Here is a 17302-nt window from a genome sequence, read left to right as displayed (position 1 = left end):
GGATCATCTGCAGCAGTGTCATGCCAAGTCGTCGACGCCCACAACGGCATTTGATTATGCGCCCGCCACGGGCGGCGACTTCTATGCGCGTGCTCTGCCCCAGGAGCTGCCGCTGCCCAGTGCGCCCAGCGAGCCGGGCGTGCAGGAGAATATCTATGCGGAGCCGCTGCTGTCCAACGAATACTCATCGCCATCGGATCCGCTGGATCAAATGGCGGTGCCTGTTTACTCGGAACCCTTTAATCCAGCCAGTAAGTACGGCTATGCCTACGGCTATGGCTACTATGAGACACAGGCGCCAGCGCTGCCCAGTGTCCTTGAGCGTCCAGCCAGTCACTTTCACTAAACAAAAACACACTTGGAACTTTGGCTGCACACACACACACTTAAACTTTTGTTTGTTATTAAAATTTTGTTTAATTTCTCCTCTTTACTTTTTTTTTTGTTTGGCTGTGAGCATTTGAATTCCACAAAATGTATGTTTATTATTTAAATTTTTGCGCAATTTAATTTTAAAACTGTATGTAAATTAATTATTAGTGCCTAAGCTATGACAAATTGTTAAAAATCCACACACACACACACACTAAAGCGGCGTTACAATTGGCAATCCACATGCGTTCCACAAAGACTGAAACACTTAGCATAGACACACACCCACACACACACACTAACATGCAATACACACAGTTTGTTTTTGGCAGCAAATTATGGAACGCATTTCTTATAAACACAAAGGTATATTTTGCAAAGTAATTATTTATAATCTTAGCTGCTTGTCGTAGTTTATAAATTGGTGTTGGTTGACCTGCTCTATTTTTCTTAAAGTATGCTCTATTTGTTACTAATACTAATGTATATGTCCAACATTTATTAATTGCTCTGTGCATTTGCAGATGTCAACGATATGCCGCCTGCCTATGAAGCAATGCCACAGTATGCCACGCCTCTGCATCGCCAGCAGCAGCCGCCGCCGCCTTCACAGCAACAACAACAGCAGCAACAGCAACCACCGCCGTCCAAGCGCCGCAGCTTTCGACGCTATCGCACCACAGCTCACAATATTCTCAATAATAACAACAACAACAACAACAGCAGCGATGAGAACAACAGTTGTGGCAACAACAGCAACAGCAATGGCAACAGCAACAGCAGCTATGCCATACCTGTCTGGCGCTCTTCGCCCAGCGCCACGCCCATTACACCGCCCGCCCTGCCCACAACAACAAAGCGACATGTGCGCGAGCTACGCGAAGATCTCGCGGCCAAGCCACAATTTCATCCCAATCAGCTAAGCTCAGCGCGCAATCAGATTCAGCTGCAATCACGCTTTGCCAGCAATCCGCGCAGGACGCACGCCAGCAACAGCAACAACAACAACAACAGTAACAACAGCAACAACAGCAGCAGCTTTAAGCGCAGCTTTGAGTGCTTGGATGGTGCCGCCAGTTTGGCCGCCATGGAGCATATGGATATGCGGGGCGCGACCGCATTGCCGCCAGATTCGGGTTCGGATCATTCCGGCGGCAGCGATGAGACTGTTAAAATCGATGATGTTATTGAATATGCCGACGCCTAAGCGAAAAACGCCTGAGAGTATGCAATGCTCTAAACCCAACACAAAACGGCAAACCAAACATCGAACATGTGATCTACATACATACGCATAATCTAAACGCATAACTATACATACACACACACATATATATATATACCTATACTATATAATATATAAACATAATGTAAACTAATCGATTAAGCTTTTTTTTTTTGCTAATTTTTACACACTGCAGTCGCAAAAAATAAACAAAACAATGCATATAAAATTATTTTAAGTGTTTGATTTATTTAGAAATTTATACGCTTACTTTAGTTCAAAGGAGCGAAAGTATTTACAAGCAGAAAGTACGAAATACAGAAAATAGTTCTTCGAATTAGAAAATTTGCAATCAGCAATATGTTTAAGCACAGTGCAATTCAATATCTCTCTGGGCCCCACTGTGCAGCAATGTTTAATGCGCTTTAAATGCATAAACAATAAGCGCGTCGCGCAAGGCTTATTAATGAGCTTACTTTACATATACAGTGAAGACTCAATAATTAGTATTTCAAGCAAATTTTTAGGTTTTAGCACTAGAATTCAAAATTAAACAAGCAGAATAGAACTATTATTTTATCCAATTTGAAGTATATTGCTCATTATCATAAATTAAAACAGTTAAATCAGCAGCACAATTATTTAAAGTTCGAGCAATGGCCTAACATGGATTTAGACAAATAAATCTCTGTCGATTCAATTAAGTTTAGAATTTATGCACTATATTTAAAAACTCTTAAGAAATCTTAATTATCTGTAGAACCAAAAACGAGTGTGCACTGTCTACAAATATGGGTATTCATATATTTTATTTGATATCGCATTAAAATTTATATGCTTCACGTTAAAAGCACTTGCATGTTATTAAGCATTGAATATTTTCAAATGTTGTATAACTTGATTTGCAAGCGTTGTTGTTGTTTTTGTTGTTGCTCTTATTGCATTATTTAAATTTGTGTTTGGTCAGTGAGAACATTTGACAGGCAATCAAAGTAAAACGATACGTGCACTGAAAACAATATTCTATGCATAATAATAAAAATTAAAAGTAAGCTACAACTTCATCACCAAATTAAGCTTAAACAACATTTAGCTAATGTTATCATTAGCATACGACAGCAGCAGCAGCAGCATCAGCTGTTTAATTTACAGTTAAGCACTAACAACATAAGCCCACATACAACAGTTAGACTTGCAAAGCTTTGCTCAAGTTTATTTTTCTACTGTGTGTCAGCAGCAGCAGCAGCAGCAGCCACTAATGATGGATTTCTCTCTTAACAAGCTTACTAAGTGGCTGCTGGCACGCCGCTCGCCCTTGCTGCAGGCATTTAAGCATAAGAGAGGCAGCGAGGCGAAAGAGAGAGAGAGACGCCGTTACAAGTGTCAAGCGATGCGTGTCAGGCCCGCCGGCCGTGCATTCAATTAAATGCGGCGCGAGCAATCAAAGCAATGGACAAGCCACAGACCACCGAAGTGCCGAACTGCGCTGCTGCAGCGCACAGCAACTGAGACTGAGACTGTGCGCTGTAACTGGAGTTGGAGTGGAAGTGGCAGCTAACGTCGTAAGACAACACAAACATGAGAGCAAACCAAGCAAAGGCGAAAACAAACAAAAAAAAGCAAAAGACAAATTCTCAAAGCTCATGTTATTTTGCTTTAAAGCGCAGTCGCACAGTTTTGTTATTGTGTTTTGAAGTTGTTGTTGCTGTTGCCCGCATATGAAAAAAGAGAGGCAAAACTAACAGTAGAGAGCGCTGCACTATGGAATATGCAAGCGTTTGTGTGGAACTAAATCAAAATGATGCTTTGGCTAACTGAATTTGTAGCAGCACAATCTACAATCTATATCTAATAAAATTAAGTACATTTCTATATTCTATATCCCAATGCCTTAGCATAAACAGCAACTGAATTCAAAATTTATAAATTTATGAGTCGTATTTACCCATTGTGCGATGCTGCCGCTGCTAGCGCGCAGTTGACGGCGACGTCGTAAAAATTTTTGCTGTCTGTTTTGGCGCTCAGTTTGACATTTGCACGCGTTTACGCCGGTCGATCGCGCCGTAACGAGAAACTCTTGGTCGCTTGGGGTTAGTTTAGCAACAAATAATAAATTACACGTTTGTTGTTCTTGGTTTTTTTTTGTCGTATCGGTATCGCGTGCGTTTTAATTTTGTGCGCTGATTTCATAGCGAATGCAAATATTTGCCTTAAGCTATTTGCTGTCACAATCTATTTTTCCGCTTGTTTGCTAATGTATATTTACAATTATTAAGTCAGAATTAATGTGCAGCGTGTTCACAGAAAAAAAAAACACAAGCCAAACGTTTAAACGACCACAAAAAAGTTCAAAGCAATAAAAACTGCAACAGCAGACGTTTATTTTTTCTCCTTTTTATTTTATGCATGTCAAGTGGCAGAGCGCGAGAGTGTGTGTGTGTGTGAGTGAGAGAGAACAAACAAACAGCCGGCTGTGCGCAGTTGACGTTGGCAGCAGCGTCAAAAATGCTAAGCAAAAGCACAGCAAGTTTTTTTTTCTCTTCTTTTTTTGTTGTTGTTAGTTTTGACAGGATCACAACGATCTTTGGCTCCCCTTCTATTGCGGTTTGCGCACTCGGCTGTGTTTGTGGCTTGGCGGCTTGTGGGTTGCGTAAGGCAAGGAACAAAAACAACAACAATAAGAAAGAACAATCCCAGACTGATCAGCCAGCCACCCACGCACGAATGCAAAGCAAAACAAAATAAACAAAAAAATGCTAAACAGAATTTGCATATGAATGAGCACAGCAATAAGTGAGTGAGTGGGAAAGAGAGCGCGAGCACGCGCACAAAGAAAGCCGCAAAAAAAAAAGAAATAACAAAACACACATTTCTAAGCTAATGTACTCACAGTTACACCTACAATATGATATGTATGTATGTATTTTTATACACCCCCACACCCACATGTGATTTTTTGGACAGTTGTCAAACAAAATAAAAGTTGCCAACTTTTTCCATATCCATAGCAAATTATTTCTCGATATTTCAAGGTTAAATCGCATGACGTACAAAATCTGTTTTTAGTTTGCGCTCTGCTGCTTGACAAGCTATAAAAATTGCTTAAAACGCTTAAAAACGCTTACAAATACACACACACACACACACACACTAATGCAAAATAAATAAAGCAAGACAAGTAATATACCACTTGGAGTCAATGTCATGAAAAGTTGAGCGAAATCTGCTGCTGCAACCAACAAAAAAAAAAAAAACAAAAAACTGCAGAGTTATGTTCGTTGAACAATAAAAAAATATTATATTCTTTGAAAAATGAATATTAGCCTTGTCAGGCATTATTGTTTCGACACGTGCCTGAAGCACAAAAAAACAATTGTTTAAGCTTAAAAGAGTGTTTGGAGTTTGTGCCAAGTTGTTCTAGAAAATGTCTAATTAGTTTCTACGAAAATATGTTGAAAATGTACTTTAAACCAGATGTTAAACACACAATATTTTTGCCTAACATATGACTAAGCAATGTATTTTTACCCACTGTAATAACTGACTCAGTTACATATCTAATCTACACATACATGCGCACATATGGAGTTGGTATAACTGTTTATACACAACACGATAAGATTGCGATAAGAATAACTGTGAGACATGCTGGCCTAAGAAATTGTGCAATGCGAATATAAAACTTGATGATAAATTTAAATAAATTTGTTTTGCTTTTTTCGCACTGAAATGTTGGGGCGTTGCTTTTTATATGAACACGCATGCAATTAACGGTATAATTGAAGAGCTAATTGAGCTTAACACTTGATTTGAAGCGCGTTGAAATTCTTGCGAGCAGGAAATGCAATTTTACTCTAATTGAAATTTCCTATGGCCCCAAACCCAAAGACAAAGCACATAGCAAGACAAATAAAAGCGCAAAAGCAAAGTAAAGGGTTTTTGTCTGTCTGTCTGTCTGTGTGTCTGCATCGCATCCGCTGTTAAGAGCAAAGAGCCAAAGAGAGCTAAAGAGAGAGCGAGTGTTTGCTCAAGTAGAAAGCTTAAACTGCAGTTTGTAAGCTTTAGCAATAGAGGCATCCATATATTGGAATGACAAACTGTACAAATGTTGAGGAATCAGATGACTTGCATGCAAATATTTAAACAGCAGCTCTGGTTGCTTGGTGACTACAATAAATTGTTTTTGTACGTTCGCATTTATAAATTAAGTTCTATAAACAAATGAAATGGCCATAAACAAATAACAAAGCATAATTGCTCATGTTTGTTTTTGTGCGCGAGAGAGTAGACAAATCTGTAAGTTCATATCGTGTGTGCTACTATATATATGCACATATATGTATGGGGGGCCAGCCTATGACGACCTCCAAATTCAATTAACATCATTTGACGCTGATTGAAGCACACCGAACGCACTGCCGACCACCGACGACTATAAACTTTACACACACACACATCGATATATATATAGACAAACAACCAACTGTTGGCTGCTAATGAAATACAGATCGTAACGGGAATGTCTATAGCGTTTCAATTATGTAGTTGTTGTTGCTTTTTGTTTGTCTATCAGTGCCCAGCAGCTCATATTAGATGATGATGGACACTTTACGTGTGGAAATCAGTAATCGATCATCATTTGATAAAAGTTAATATGCGTTTGCAATAGTTAAATAATTGGAACAATTGAAGCTTTATAGCTCGTAAAAACAGAGTAATCAATATCAAATACAGTATGCAAGCTGGAATAAGAAGTTTGCATTTTGAAATATTTCATTCAACAAACTTATAGCTGGTATTTAAAATATAAAACTGCATAGTTATGTAAATTCTATAAAAATAATGTTAAGTCATACGCAATGTTATTTGAATTTAAATTACATATTATTCTTTATAACAAGTGTTTACTGTATTGCCGTATACAGTAACCAAATGAGTCAGAACTAGACGAAATTTGAGCAGCTCAATTTTCTTTCTTTGAGTGTATACAAACACACACACACACACACATGTACATCGATAGAGAGATACGCATACATGTGAACAAAAGCAATTGATAACTCGAAACACCTTCAGGCGATAAACAATATTTTGTATTTTTGCTTATCAGTTGCTTGTGAAACGCTTAGCAGGTCGCACCAGCAGTTCCGAAACCAAATGCGAAACGCAACAATAGGAATTGAAACGTCCTGGCATTGAAACACTAAGAGAGCGAGAGCGACAGCCGTTTGCATATGTTTTGCTAAAAGTTAAGCATGTGTGCAAATCAAGTGACAACATTGCCATAAAAAGAAGAGAGAACAAAGAGTGTGACAAAATGCAAAATATAAGAAACGTCAAAGATCCCACATGTGTGCTGCTGTTGTTGTTGTTGTTGTTGTTGCTGCTGCGCTCAGCAGCGGCAGCGCTGCCAGAGCTCAGCTGCCCAGAGCATGATACCAAAATGATTTGCGATTGCAACAACAATCCACAGGTAAGTGCAGCAGCCCCCCACACACGCATTTCTCTTAATTTAAACTCTCTCTTTAATGTTAGCCCATGATGCTGAAGCCTTTGCACGGCTCAATTTATCATTTGGAGGTGCGCAATTGCCGCAACTTGACTGTGGAGGCGCATTCGCTGCATAGAACTGAAAACTTACGCAAGATTAGCTTTCAGCATATTCAGCACTTGGTGTTGCATAAATTCGCTCTGAGCGTGCCACGCGATACAAGCAACAAGGCGCTCATTGTCGAATTCGAGCAGGTGAACTTTCAGCTCATCGACTCGCATGCCATCAATGGCAACATCGAGGAGATCTCATTTGTGGGCGGCCGCATCGAACAGATGCAGCCATTTGGGCTCACCACCACCAAGGATAGTGCCATATTGCTCAAATTGGAGGGCGTTCATATACAACGCATCGAATCGCAGGTGAGAGAGAGAGAGAGAGAGGAAGGGAGAGGCTTTAAGCAGCAACAATAGAAGATTTATATTGGTAGTGTCTAAATTAATTTCCTATATTTGCTTACGAATTTAAATGGCATAATGAAATCTAATTTGGCAATAGCAAGACAAAGGTAAATTAATTTCCCATTATTGCTTACGAATTAAAATGGCGTAATGAAATCTAATTTGGCAACTCTGTTTGCAAAAAGCGATAGATTGTGATCAAACTTTTCTTAAACATAACGTAATACTTTTTTCTATATAAATAAGTATTAAAGTAAATTCTAAATTTATATTATAATATGATTAGACTAAAAAGCTACTAAGTTTGCGAAATTCTAAATGTATTAAAGACAATAATTCGTATTGGAAGTTCAAAAGGTTTGCAAGTTCAGTTCAGTTTAAAAATTTGTAGCACTTCGCATTAAGCGCTCAGCATATTTCGATGCCTATTCAAATACTTAAGCTCGAAAGCCTTAAACTATGCTATAACAATTGCTCTGTTTGTCTATTCCGCAGGCCTTTAAAAAGTTTGCTGTGGAGCAAATGATAATTGCCAATTGCGTCTTTGGCAGCAATGTGCCCACGCGTGCGTTCTACGAGCTGGAGGTGCGCAATGAGCTGAGCATGCAGCACAATCGTTTCCAGGAGCTGCACTCGCATGCATTCAGCTTCAATCGTAAGCTGCAACTATATCAAACTATAACATTTAACTTCAAATTTTGTTTTGCAGGCATTTCCAAGCTAAGTGTGAGCGACAATCGCTTTGTGGGCGTAGCGGGGGAGTGGCTGGCGGCGCATATACGCGACGGCATAACGCTGCGTGGCAATGACTTTGGCGCCACCAGCGACATTGCGTTTCGCAGTCTGAGCGTGCATGAGGATTATCAGCTGAGCGAGCGGCTGGAGCTGCGTTTCCACAACAATACAGTGCGCAGCAGCTTGCCACAGGCGGCATACAACAATATGCAGCCGAGCAATGAAATTGCTGCGCTGCCGCTGCACTTCAATGAGCGCTTTGCGCTGAGCATACGCGAGCTGCGCTACAACAACAGCTGGAGCTGTGAGCAGCTCATGGAGAGCAGCAGTGAGCCTGGCGTGCCACGCGATGAATTCTTTCGCCTGCATAGCGAGCAGCTGCTGTTTCGCCAAGCGGGCGGCGGCGGCGGCGGCGTCGCGCAGTTTGTGCCACTGCGTCAGCTAATTGCGTCGGATTGCCAGCATCGCAGCTATGTCGCTTATATCGTATTGGGCAGCGTGCTGCTGGCGGTGCTGCTAGTGGTGCTGCTGTTGGTGATTTGGTGGCGCTCGGTGCAGCGACGCAAGCGTCGTAAGCTGGATGTGGTGCAGCCAGAGCCGCGCACCTACAAGGAGACGCAGATTGTATACCAAATCGAGAATGCTGGCCTGCTCAAGACTGATCTGTAGATTAAACACACACACCTAGACACACACACACACACACACACACACACACACACACACATACAGCTGCAAGACGCTAAGCGGCCACAAGCACCACCAATCAATAACCATCAAGAGTGACCTTTTGTTGTACCAAAATTCTTAGCTATTAAATTATGTTTATGAGTAATATATGTATAAACAATTTAACTGTAAACTGTATATAACTTTGTTGCACTTACCCTATGGGCAAAAAGGAATCCAGCGCCTGATGCACCGTTAGCTGCGGATCGGAGAGCGCAAATCCTTTTGAAAGCAGCGCATGATGAGCGCTTATGGTCTCCTCAATGCCGCTCATATCCTCAACATCCTTATCGTCTATAAATAAAAGCAAATTAGGATTTAGTTATATGCTAGTCTGCAGGCAGAAAATTAAAGTCACAAGCTAATTAATTTAGTTGATTTGAAATAGAAATAGAAAAAAATTAAAAACTTATACAAATTTGCACTTGGAGCAGGAAGAAAATTTTAAATTATAAAACTAACAAAATATTGAATTTCTAGCTAAGTTTCCAACTTGCAGAAATAAAGCAAAGTTATTTACAACAATTAGTAATATAGAAGAAAATAAGCATGAAAATTAAAAAGTTAAAGTTAAAAATAAAAGATTAAAAATTGGAATTAAATAGGCTAAAGCAACTTTGAGTTGCCTAAATCGCATAGGAATTAAGTTTTGCTGCATTTTGTAAGCCTCACCTGGTAAATTGAGTTCCTTTTTCATTAAATTGGCGCCGCACATGCCGCCCAAATAGGCCAACTCCTGTTCGAGGCGTATGAGGCACGAGTTGCTGGCATTGATCTGAGCGAGAAAGCAATAGCATAAGAAAGAGACAGCAATAGTGTGTGAGTGTGACTTACTGCAGTGGGATTATCATAGCCTACAACTAGGCACTTGAAGCCGAAGCGATTATTATGCGGATCCTGCGCATACATTGAGGCAGTTTCCAATGAGAACTCGACCACATTGCCAGGCAGGATGAGCACATTTTGCAGCCAATTGGAGGCGCTACAATTAAATCAAATATTATATATTTATATATGAAAAGTTGGTATTACTAACGTATTGAATTTTCGTACAACAATCCAGTCCGGATCGCTGGCATCGTCGGAGCGCATAGTTGGCACCCCACCCGGTTGACAGCTGTTCATATAGAGCTGCGCATTGTGGCAATTGGTGCTGCGCTTGGCGCTCACATTGTTGTCCAGCATGTCATAGTAATCCTCGCCAGCAGCAGCAGCAGCAGCAGCAGCTTGACACGCGCCTGTAGCTGCAGCCGGCTTAATGGGTATGGAGAGCAGCAGATAATCCTCCAGCTGTGCGGTGCCGCACTGCGCATCGAACTCGATGGTGAGCCACTGCACGCAGGGCGGAAACTCAACGCGATAGCAGCTGACGCTGGCGCTGCGATACGGATGTTCGGACTCGACAACGCAGTAGTGATTGCTGGTGGTGCTAGTGGCGCTGCTGGCCTCCGCATCGCTGCGTTGCTGCTTGCCCACATGCAGTTGATTGAGCGCGGCAATGTGCGGCAGAATCTCCTTGATGAGTCCCAGAATTTGCACCGAGCTCTTGGGATCGCTGCACGCCAAGTTGGCAATGTGCGCATAGACAAGCGGCAGCAGCGTATGGAACATATTGGAGGCGCTCAGATTGAACACCTCAAGCAGCTGCAGCGCTGCAGCGCCGCTGCCCAAAATCTGCGGCTCCTCGGAGTCCGAATGTGGCAGCTGCGCTTGCTCGCGTGCTGCTGGTTGCTGCTGCTGCTCTTCTGGTTGCTGCTGCTGCTCCTGCTGCTCTGCTGCTGGCAGCTCGTACTCGCTGCTGGCGCGCTCATTGCCATTCAGCTTGGCTGCCATTTGGCCATTGCAAAAGTTGAGCTCAGCCGTTTCCTCAACGCCAATTTCAGTGGCGCCCAGCTCGATTTCCATTTCGAATGGATTATTGGAGCGTTTGTCGAATTTCAAGGTTTCCATAATGCCCTTGGAGAAGGACTCAATGCGCTTGCCCAGGTCACGCGCCGCAGTCGAGAGCTGCGGATCCACAGGCAGCGCTGCAGTGCGCGAGTTGTTGGCCCAGTTAATGTCCATGTGCTCCTCGATGGGCGTTATGTTGTGCTCCGAGTCAATAGTTTGTGTATGATTGGAGCTGTTCGAGTTGTCAGTGGGTGAGCAGCTGGCCGCCATCGCATTGCGTGCCAGTATCAGCAGCTCCGTGCATTTCTTGGTAATATCCGCGGCTATTTGCAGCGCAGTGTCGCGACTGGAGAGCTCGGCTATGGCGTGAGTTTCCAGCGTTTGCTGCTGGCGCTGCTGCTGCTGTTGCTCCTGCTGCTGCTGCTGCTGCTGCTTGAGCGGCGTGCTGTAGTAGAGCAAACAGGGCAGCTGTCCACGGGCGGGCGTTGTGCCATTGAAGCTCAAGTCGCAGGCATAGAAATGGAAATTGGCGCCGCAGGGACCACGCACGCTGGTCATGCCCGCATCGCCGGAGCAAGTGCGTGCGCCTTGCGAGCAAAGCCGCAAAGCATAGCGCGCATTTTCCTTTATAGCAACTGGATGATCAAACTTAACTTCGGTCATTTCATTGTGCACTTGATCCTGATCATAGCTGCCAGTTATGGACTCCATGGCTTCCCATTTGTGCTGCGGCTGCAAGTCCACAGTGTTGTCATACAGCAGCTCCAGCTGATAGTCATAGCTGCCCGAGCCGGAGTAAATCATGGCGCCGGCAATGGCAATGCCCGGACGATCCACGGAGAACGCAATGGCGTCCGGTCCAAAGTTGCCCGTGTTCCAGGTGCGGCTCATGTCGCAGCGAGCAAAACGCGTCGCTGTCATATGCAGCGCGCGTGGCTGCAAAAACATTTTGTCGAACTCGCCCAGCGCCGTCTGGTAGACAATCTCGGCCAGCACGCGCGCCAGCAGGTGGCAGCAGTTGTCTATGAGTCCCTGATTGATGGACTCCTTCAGCACATAGCTGCCGCCCATGCAGCGACTGTAGATGAGCTCAATGCGCGAGCGTATGGGACTGGCTATGATGTCCAGCAGACGCACCAGCACATCCTTAAATGTCCACGTGTTGCTCAGAAAGTCGCTCTTCTCCTGCTGCGTGCGATAAATCATTTGCTCCACCAATATGGGATACTGATGCGCCTCCGTCGACGACAACATGGGCAGGCCCGAATTGTCGCTGGGACTGATAATCGACTGACGACGCTCATTGCCGCCCGCCGGATTCAGCAGCGAGAATGTGGCGCGCAGCTTCACCGTGGGTGAGCATAAGCCCGCCAGTATGGCGCTCAGCAGACGCGAGTGCAGCGCGCCGCGATCCATTTGCGCCAACAAGTCGCACAGGCAATTCCATTTCAACGACGCGGTCGGATAAAAAGCATCGAAGCAGGCAACAAAACTCAAATGACACTCGTCGAGTATTTCCAGCACCAGAGCGTAACCTAAAAATGAATTTTATAAGCAGTTGGTCACATATGGAGCTACAGCTTACCCTCATCCGTGGCTATGTCCTTGAAGATATCATCGCAAAATATGCTAATGAGCAGCGCTCGCACATTGCCAATGCATTCGGCCAATTGTATGTTCTCCAGATTTGTTTTCTTCGAAACTTGTGTGCCGCTAGTCGAGCCATGACTAGAGCCGCTCTTGATATTCTTCTCTGTAAGCAAATCGGTAAAATATGTGCATATATATATATATATTATAGTTGGCGTTTAACTATTTTAGCAAATTGTTAAGTTTGAACTACTTCAACTGCTTTGATTTAACTTTTCGAACTGCATTTTCGAAATCGAAAATAGCTGCAATGCAGCAACTGTACTGTAGGCCTAAGCTAGAGCTGTTTCTAAATCTATATAGCAGCTTTTGTTAACTTTCTTTTAATTCTAAGCTGTTCAGTTCAGCTTTATTAATGTTTAAACGTTTCTATAGTCAAAGTGTATAATAAAGTTGGTTACGCTTAGCTTTAGCTGCGCCCTCTTTTTGTAAAAATGGGAAAAGGATTTTATGAAGTTGTGCAAATGTATGTAACAGGGGAGAAGGAGGCGTGACAGACCCCATAAAGTATATATATTCTTGTAATGCTTGTATTACTAATACTAAAAATACTTTTTTACTAGTTTACTGCAAGCAATTAATATACTTTAATTTCTAAGTCAAAGCGTATGCCAAGTTGGCTGCGCCCAGCTTTAGCTAACTTACTTTTAATAAAAACTAACAATGCTGCTAATAATTGCCATAGATATTAAGAGTTTAAATACATTAAAAGTTAATAAACAATGGCATTTTTTTAGGCTTTAACCATATAAAGCGTATCAGATTAATGGCAAATTTCAAAACTGTGCTAGCTATAAATTTATGCTGATGTTAATGTTCCATTTAGTAAATTTGTTTCAACCAACAAATTGTGCTGGAGCTTACCTTTTGGCTTGGCTGAGGCTCTGCCAAGTGAAGCGAGCACGGTGTGGCCACCAAGCGTGCTGGAGCAGACCGCCGTAGCGGGTTTTGGATAATTGCTAGTAGTGGTTGCTGCTGTTGTTGTTGTTGTTGTTGTGCTGGAGTGTTGTGGATAAATCTCGTTGGTGTATTTGCGCAGCAGGCGCAGACAGGATTTGTTGACGTGGCCGAGGTACTGCAGCGTCTGTTGGAGTTGCAGTGGACGCGAACGATCGCGCTGCTCGCGCAGCTGCGTCTTGAAGCAGTCCCAGGACCAGCTGAGCAGCACGACAAGACTCTCGAAGCACTCGCGGGTAACGCTGTTGGCAAAGGCGCGCGAGATGCGCTGCACAGGATCGGCGTCCAATGGACCAACTACCTGCGACGGCTTGTTGTCCTGGCTAACTAAACGATAGAGTATGGCGGGTATTTGGCCAGAGGTGGCATCGGTGCCATTGTTGGCTTTCTTGCTGGTTTTGAAGCTAAACACCACCTGATCCTCGGTGGTGACAGTGGCCTGTCCACAGGAGCCGCAATCGGAGGAGGGTCCGGCAATGCGTGCCCAGACCAAATACCAGCGTCCAGCAATCGCGTTCATGGGTCTCGGCAGCATAATGTGATGTTTGCTGCGCGCGGCGCATTCGTAGGGCACCTCTTTGGTCTCGCAGAGCAAAATGCCATCCTTCTCATAGCTGCCGCCGTCGACGCCCAGATCATAGAAACGAATCTTGCAGCTGTACTCGCCGCGTCCGCCGAACATGCCAAAGCCCAGCACCACAATGTCCGTGTCCGCCATAAAGCGCAGCGCCTCCACACTATGCCCGGAGTAGCCCCAGCCGCCGCCAAAGTTGTCAAAGCGCGTCACCACTTGATAGTCGCCGCTTTGCGTGTCCACCGATTGATGCGGCGTCTTGGGCAGCGGCTGCTCAAAGCAGCGCGGTATATTGTCCTGCGCCGAGGTGAGTATATCCAGGCAGGCCAGCAGATTAAGCGAAGCCTGCGAGCGCGACACACGCGCCTCCGCCTTGCAGGGCAGCGACAGCTCCGGCGACAGCAGCGCCTTATAGGTGGCGGCATTCTGCAAAAGAGAGAGCGAGTTAAACAAAGTGGAGCACATAGGATTGGTGGTGCTTGGGACTTACCACATCATCGGCGGCTATTTCGCTGGCAATGACATTGTGGCAACGCAACTTGCGCTGCATGGCATCGAACACCCACAGCACATTGTAGCTGGGATCCATGGCAAAGGCCAGATGCGCGGGCAGCGCCTGATCCGGCGATATGGCGGGCAGCGAGATGGCATCGGGACGTGCACGCCCGCGTCGCAGTCGCGGCGCAGCAGCTGGCGCAGCGCCCGCATCTGGCTGCAGATCCTCAAAGATGTGATTGCGCGCCTCGTGCATGCTGCGCGACATTTGCTCATTGATGGGCACGCCGGGCGAGCTGCTGGGCAGCAGCAGCGGTGGCAGGGCAAGCGGCGCTGCCAGCGGCGGCGGCGGCGGCACTGCATCCACATTGCGATTGACCTCGGGCAGCAGCAGCGGCTGCTGCTGCGGATGCAGCTCACGCATAAAGTTGGTCTGGCCGCGATAATGCGGCGTGCAGCTGCCGTCGCTGCGATTGATCGAGAGCGTGTGGAAGGACAATGGAATGCTGGGTATAAGCACTGCAAGCAAGGATTAGAGATTAGAGTGAGTCATGTGTGTGGACAGTGTGGAGAACTTACAAATTGTTTTCTTGTTGGCCACCACATGCATCTTGGGCAGCATTTGCGCTGTGATCAGCGATTCATCGATTTTAATAAACGTCTGATCGCCATTGGCGCCTATCCAGGTGACCTTCTTGCCAAAGGCGGGACCAAGACCACTAAAGCGATAATAAAATTAGAATTAAGCACACTTGGAATTTGGATTCGCTTACGTAACAGCGCCAATGGAGCAGTTCCATAGAAACTTGAGACGCTGCGCCAGAATATTCGAAGTATTCGGCGGCACCAGCATTGTCTCCTTGGAGCCGCCAGGCAGCAGGCAAGTGGCACAGGCCACATCCTCGTCATCATCGTCGTGATGCTGCAGCACATGCTCCCGCTGCTTGGCCGCCTGCTGCTGTGCAGCGATTTGCAGCGCAAGCGTTTGCGATGCTGGCGGCGGCGGCGCAGCTGGAATCAGCGAGCCCGGCTTGCCCGAATCGCTGGGCAGACGCCCCAGCTGGCCCTTCTGGTAGTTGCCGAACGTATAGACAATGCCCTTGTGGGTGAGCAGCACCGTGTGATTGCTGCCGGCGGCGATTTGGGTAATGGGCACTGGCGTATGCACGCGCACGGCGCCGTTCACGGGCTGCAGATCGCCCGTGCCCAGTTGGCCGTACTGGTTGCTGCCGAACGTGAAGACCTCGCCGCCAAGCGTGAGCAGCACAGTGTGATGCAGGCCGCAGGCCACTTGCACCACTGGCGACATGCTGGGCAGCGTAAGCAGCTGTGGCGCCAGCGGCGCTACACGCGGTGGATCCTTCTCTAAGTCGGTGGGCGTGCCGCCGCCGCCAATGCAGCCGGCGGCGCCAGTTTCCAGCTCCATGGGCTTCTTGCTCTCCTTGCGTCGCATAATGAGCGTCTTGGAGCGCTGCTGACGCTGCAGCTCAGCCGCTGGCGCTGGCTTAACCTCCAGCTTGGCCTCACTTTCGCTTTCCTGCAGCGCCACGCAGGCGGCGCACAGACCGCACTTGGCGCAGCCCGCATCGCCATGTCCGCAGGGGCAGCTGCTGCCCGCCACACGCTGCTCCAGCGGCACATTCAGCGCCGAGACGCAGCTAACATTGTAGCCCGTGCACTCGCGGCACATAATGCAGACGCGACACTGTCCCTGCACCAGGTTGTGATCATCGTAGTCGCAGAGCGTGGAAAAGTCCAGCTTATGACGCAGCTTGTCCGCAAAGGCAGCCGACGAGCTGGGCACATCCTTCACCGGCATCATTTTGTTGAACACGCGTCCACACTGCCCCTTGTTGTTCAAGCCGAAGGTGTAGAGCTGCCCCTTGGCCGTCAGCGCCACGCAATGCGCCTTGCCCAGCGCCACTTTGCTCACATGCTGATCCAGCAGCTCGGTAACGAAGCCCATGGAGTCGCAGTGCGCCGTATCCTTGCCGAACATAATCAGCTTGCCCGTCTTGGTGACAAAAGCCGATGTGCCATTGTTGCAAGCCGCATGCACAACCGTGTGCCCCTCGATCTTGATCATTTTCTTGGGCTTCACCGCCTTGGGCTGACGGCGATTCTTGGAGCTGTCGCCATCCTCGCCGCGTCGCGCTGTGCCCGTAAAATAAACGCTCCCGTCCTCGTTCACCAGCAGCGCATGTATCCCATCATGTCCCACAGCCACATGCACTATGTGCGCCGATTTGGAAATTATGAGCTCCGTTAACTTCAGCGACATGGTGCGTCCCACGCACTTCAAGCCCAGCGCCGCCGACTTGCCATAGTAGTAGACACGCCCACTGCTGGCACGCACCAGTCCGAACTCCTTGCCACACGCCACGCCCAGCACCTCCGCGTCGCGACTGCCCGGCGGCAGCTTGGGCTCGAAATTATTGTGCGCCGACTGTATGCGCTGTATCTGATTCTGATTCAGCAGCTCATCCTCGAAGGCGGCATAGCCAAGTGTGCGGAACTTCTTGCGCGCCAGCTGCAGCGGCAGCTCAAACGGCGGCGGCTCGCTGCTGTAGCTGTTGTGATACAGATGCAGTCGCCGCACCACCAGCGTGTCCTGCAAGCAACAAAAGTTGTTAAATACATAGCCAATTAAACAATAGACAGCAGCATTGCTTTAAGTAAATAAATTACAAGTGCAATGCAATTAAAATTAAACTTAAATCAAG

At 46.2% G+C, this 17302-nt stretch overlaps 3 protein-coding genes across 4 annotated transcripts in view; 2 read left to right on the top strand and 1 right to left on the bottom strand.

Annotated features, from left to right (window-relative positions):
- LOC108605340 (E3 ubiquitin-protein ligase highwire) overlaps positions 1–17302 on the bottom strand; it is a 44107-nt gene that overhangs the window by 24709 nt on the left and 2096 nt on the right. Inside the window, 10 exon segments of the mRNA XM_033294361.1 lie at positions 9172–9307; positions 9686–9788; positions 9848–9995; positions 10050–10724; positions 10806–12438; positions 12489–12656; positions 13418–14510; positions 14575–15098; positions 15159–15298; positions 15353–17190. Of these exon segments, the coding sequence (XP_033150252.1) occupies positions 9172–9307; positions 9686–9788; positions 9848–9995; positions 10050–10724; positions 10806–12438; positions 12489–12656; positions 13418–14510; positions 14575–15098; positions 15159–15298; positions 15353–17190 (6458 nt within the window).
- Positions 491–1715, top strand: LOC117134951 (probable serine/threonine-protein kinase MARK-A). The gene is made up of 2 exons (XM_033294568.1): positions 491–738; positions 897–1715. Exons 1-2 carry the CDS (start codon positions 711–713, stop codon positions 1577–1579), a joined length of 711 nt encoding a protein of 236 aa, XP_033150459.1. The 5' UTR covers positions 491–710; the 3' UTR covers positions 1580–1715.
- LOC108606044 lies at positions 3630–9022 on the top strand. 2 transcript variants are annotated; one of them, XM_017995891.1, is made up of 5 exons: positions 3630–3687; positions 6708–7070; positions 7133–7510; positions 8045–8204; positions 8259–9022. In XM_017995891.1, the coding sequence occupies exons 2-5, from the start codon at positions 6915–6917 to the stop codon at positions 8951–8953; spliced, it is 1389 nt and encodes a 462-aa protein (XP_017851380.1). In that variant the 5' UTR covers positions 3630–3687; positions 6708–6914; the 3' UTR covers positions 8954–9022. The 2 variants fall into 2 exon arrangements, with proteins under 2 accessions (XP_017851380.1, XP_017851381.1); XM_017995892.1 differs by having other exon boundaries at positions 3658–3687; positions 6730–7070.

This window comes from Drosophila busckii, chromosome X (genome assembly GCF_011750605.1).
Source record: "Drosophila busckii strain San Diego stock center, stock number 13000-0081.31 chromosome X, ASM1175060v1, whole genome shotgun sequence".
NCBI classification, from domain to species: Eukaryota; Metazoa; Arthropoda; class Insecta; order Diptera; family Drosophilidae; genus Drosophila; species Drosophila busckii.
Note: the sequence above shows the minus strand (reverse complement) of the source record. Positions and strands in the feature narration are given on the sequence as shown.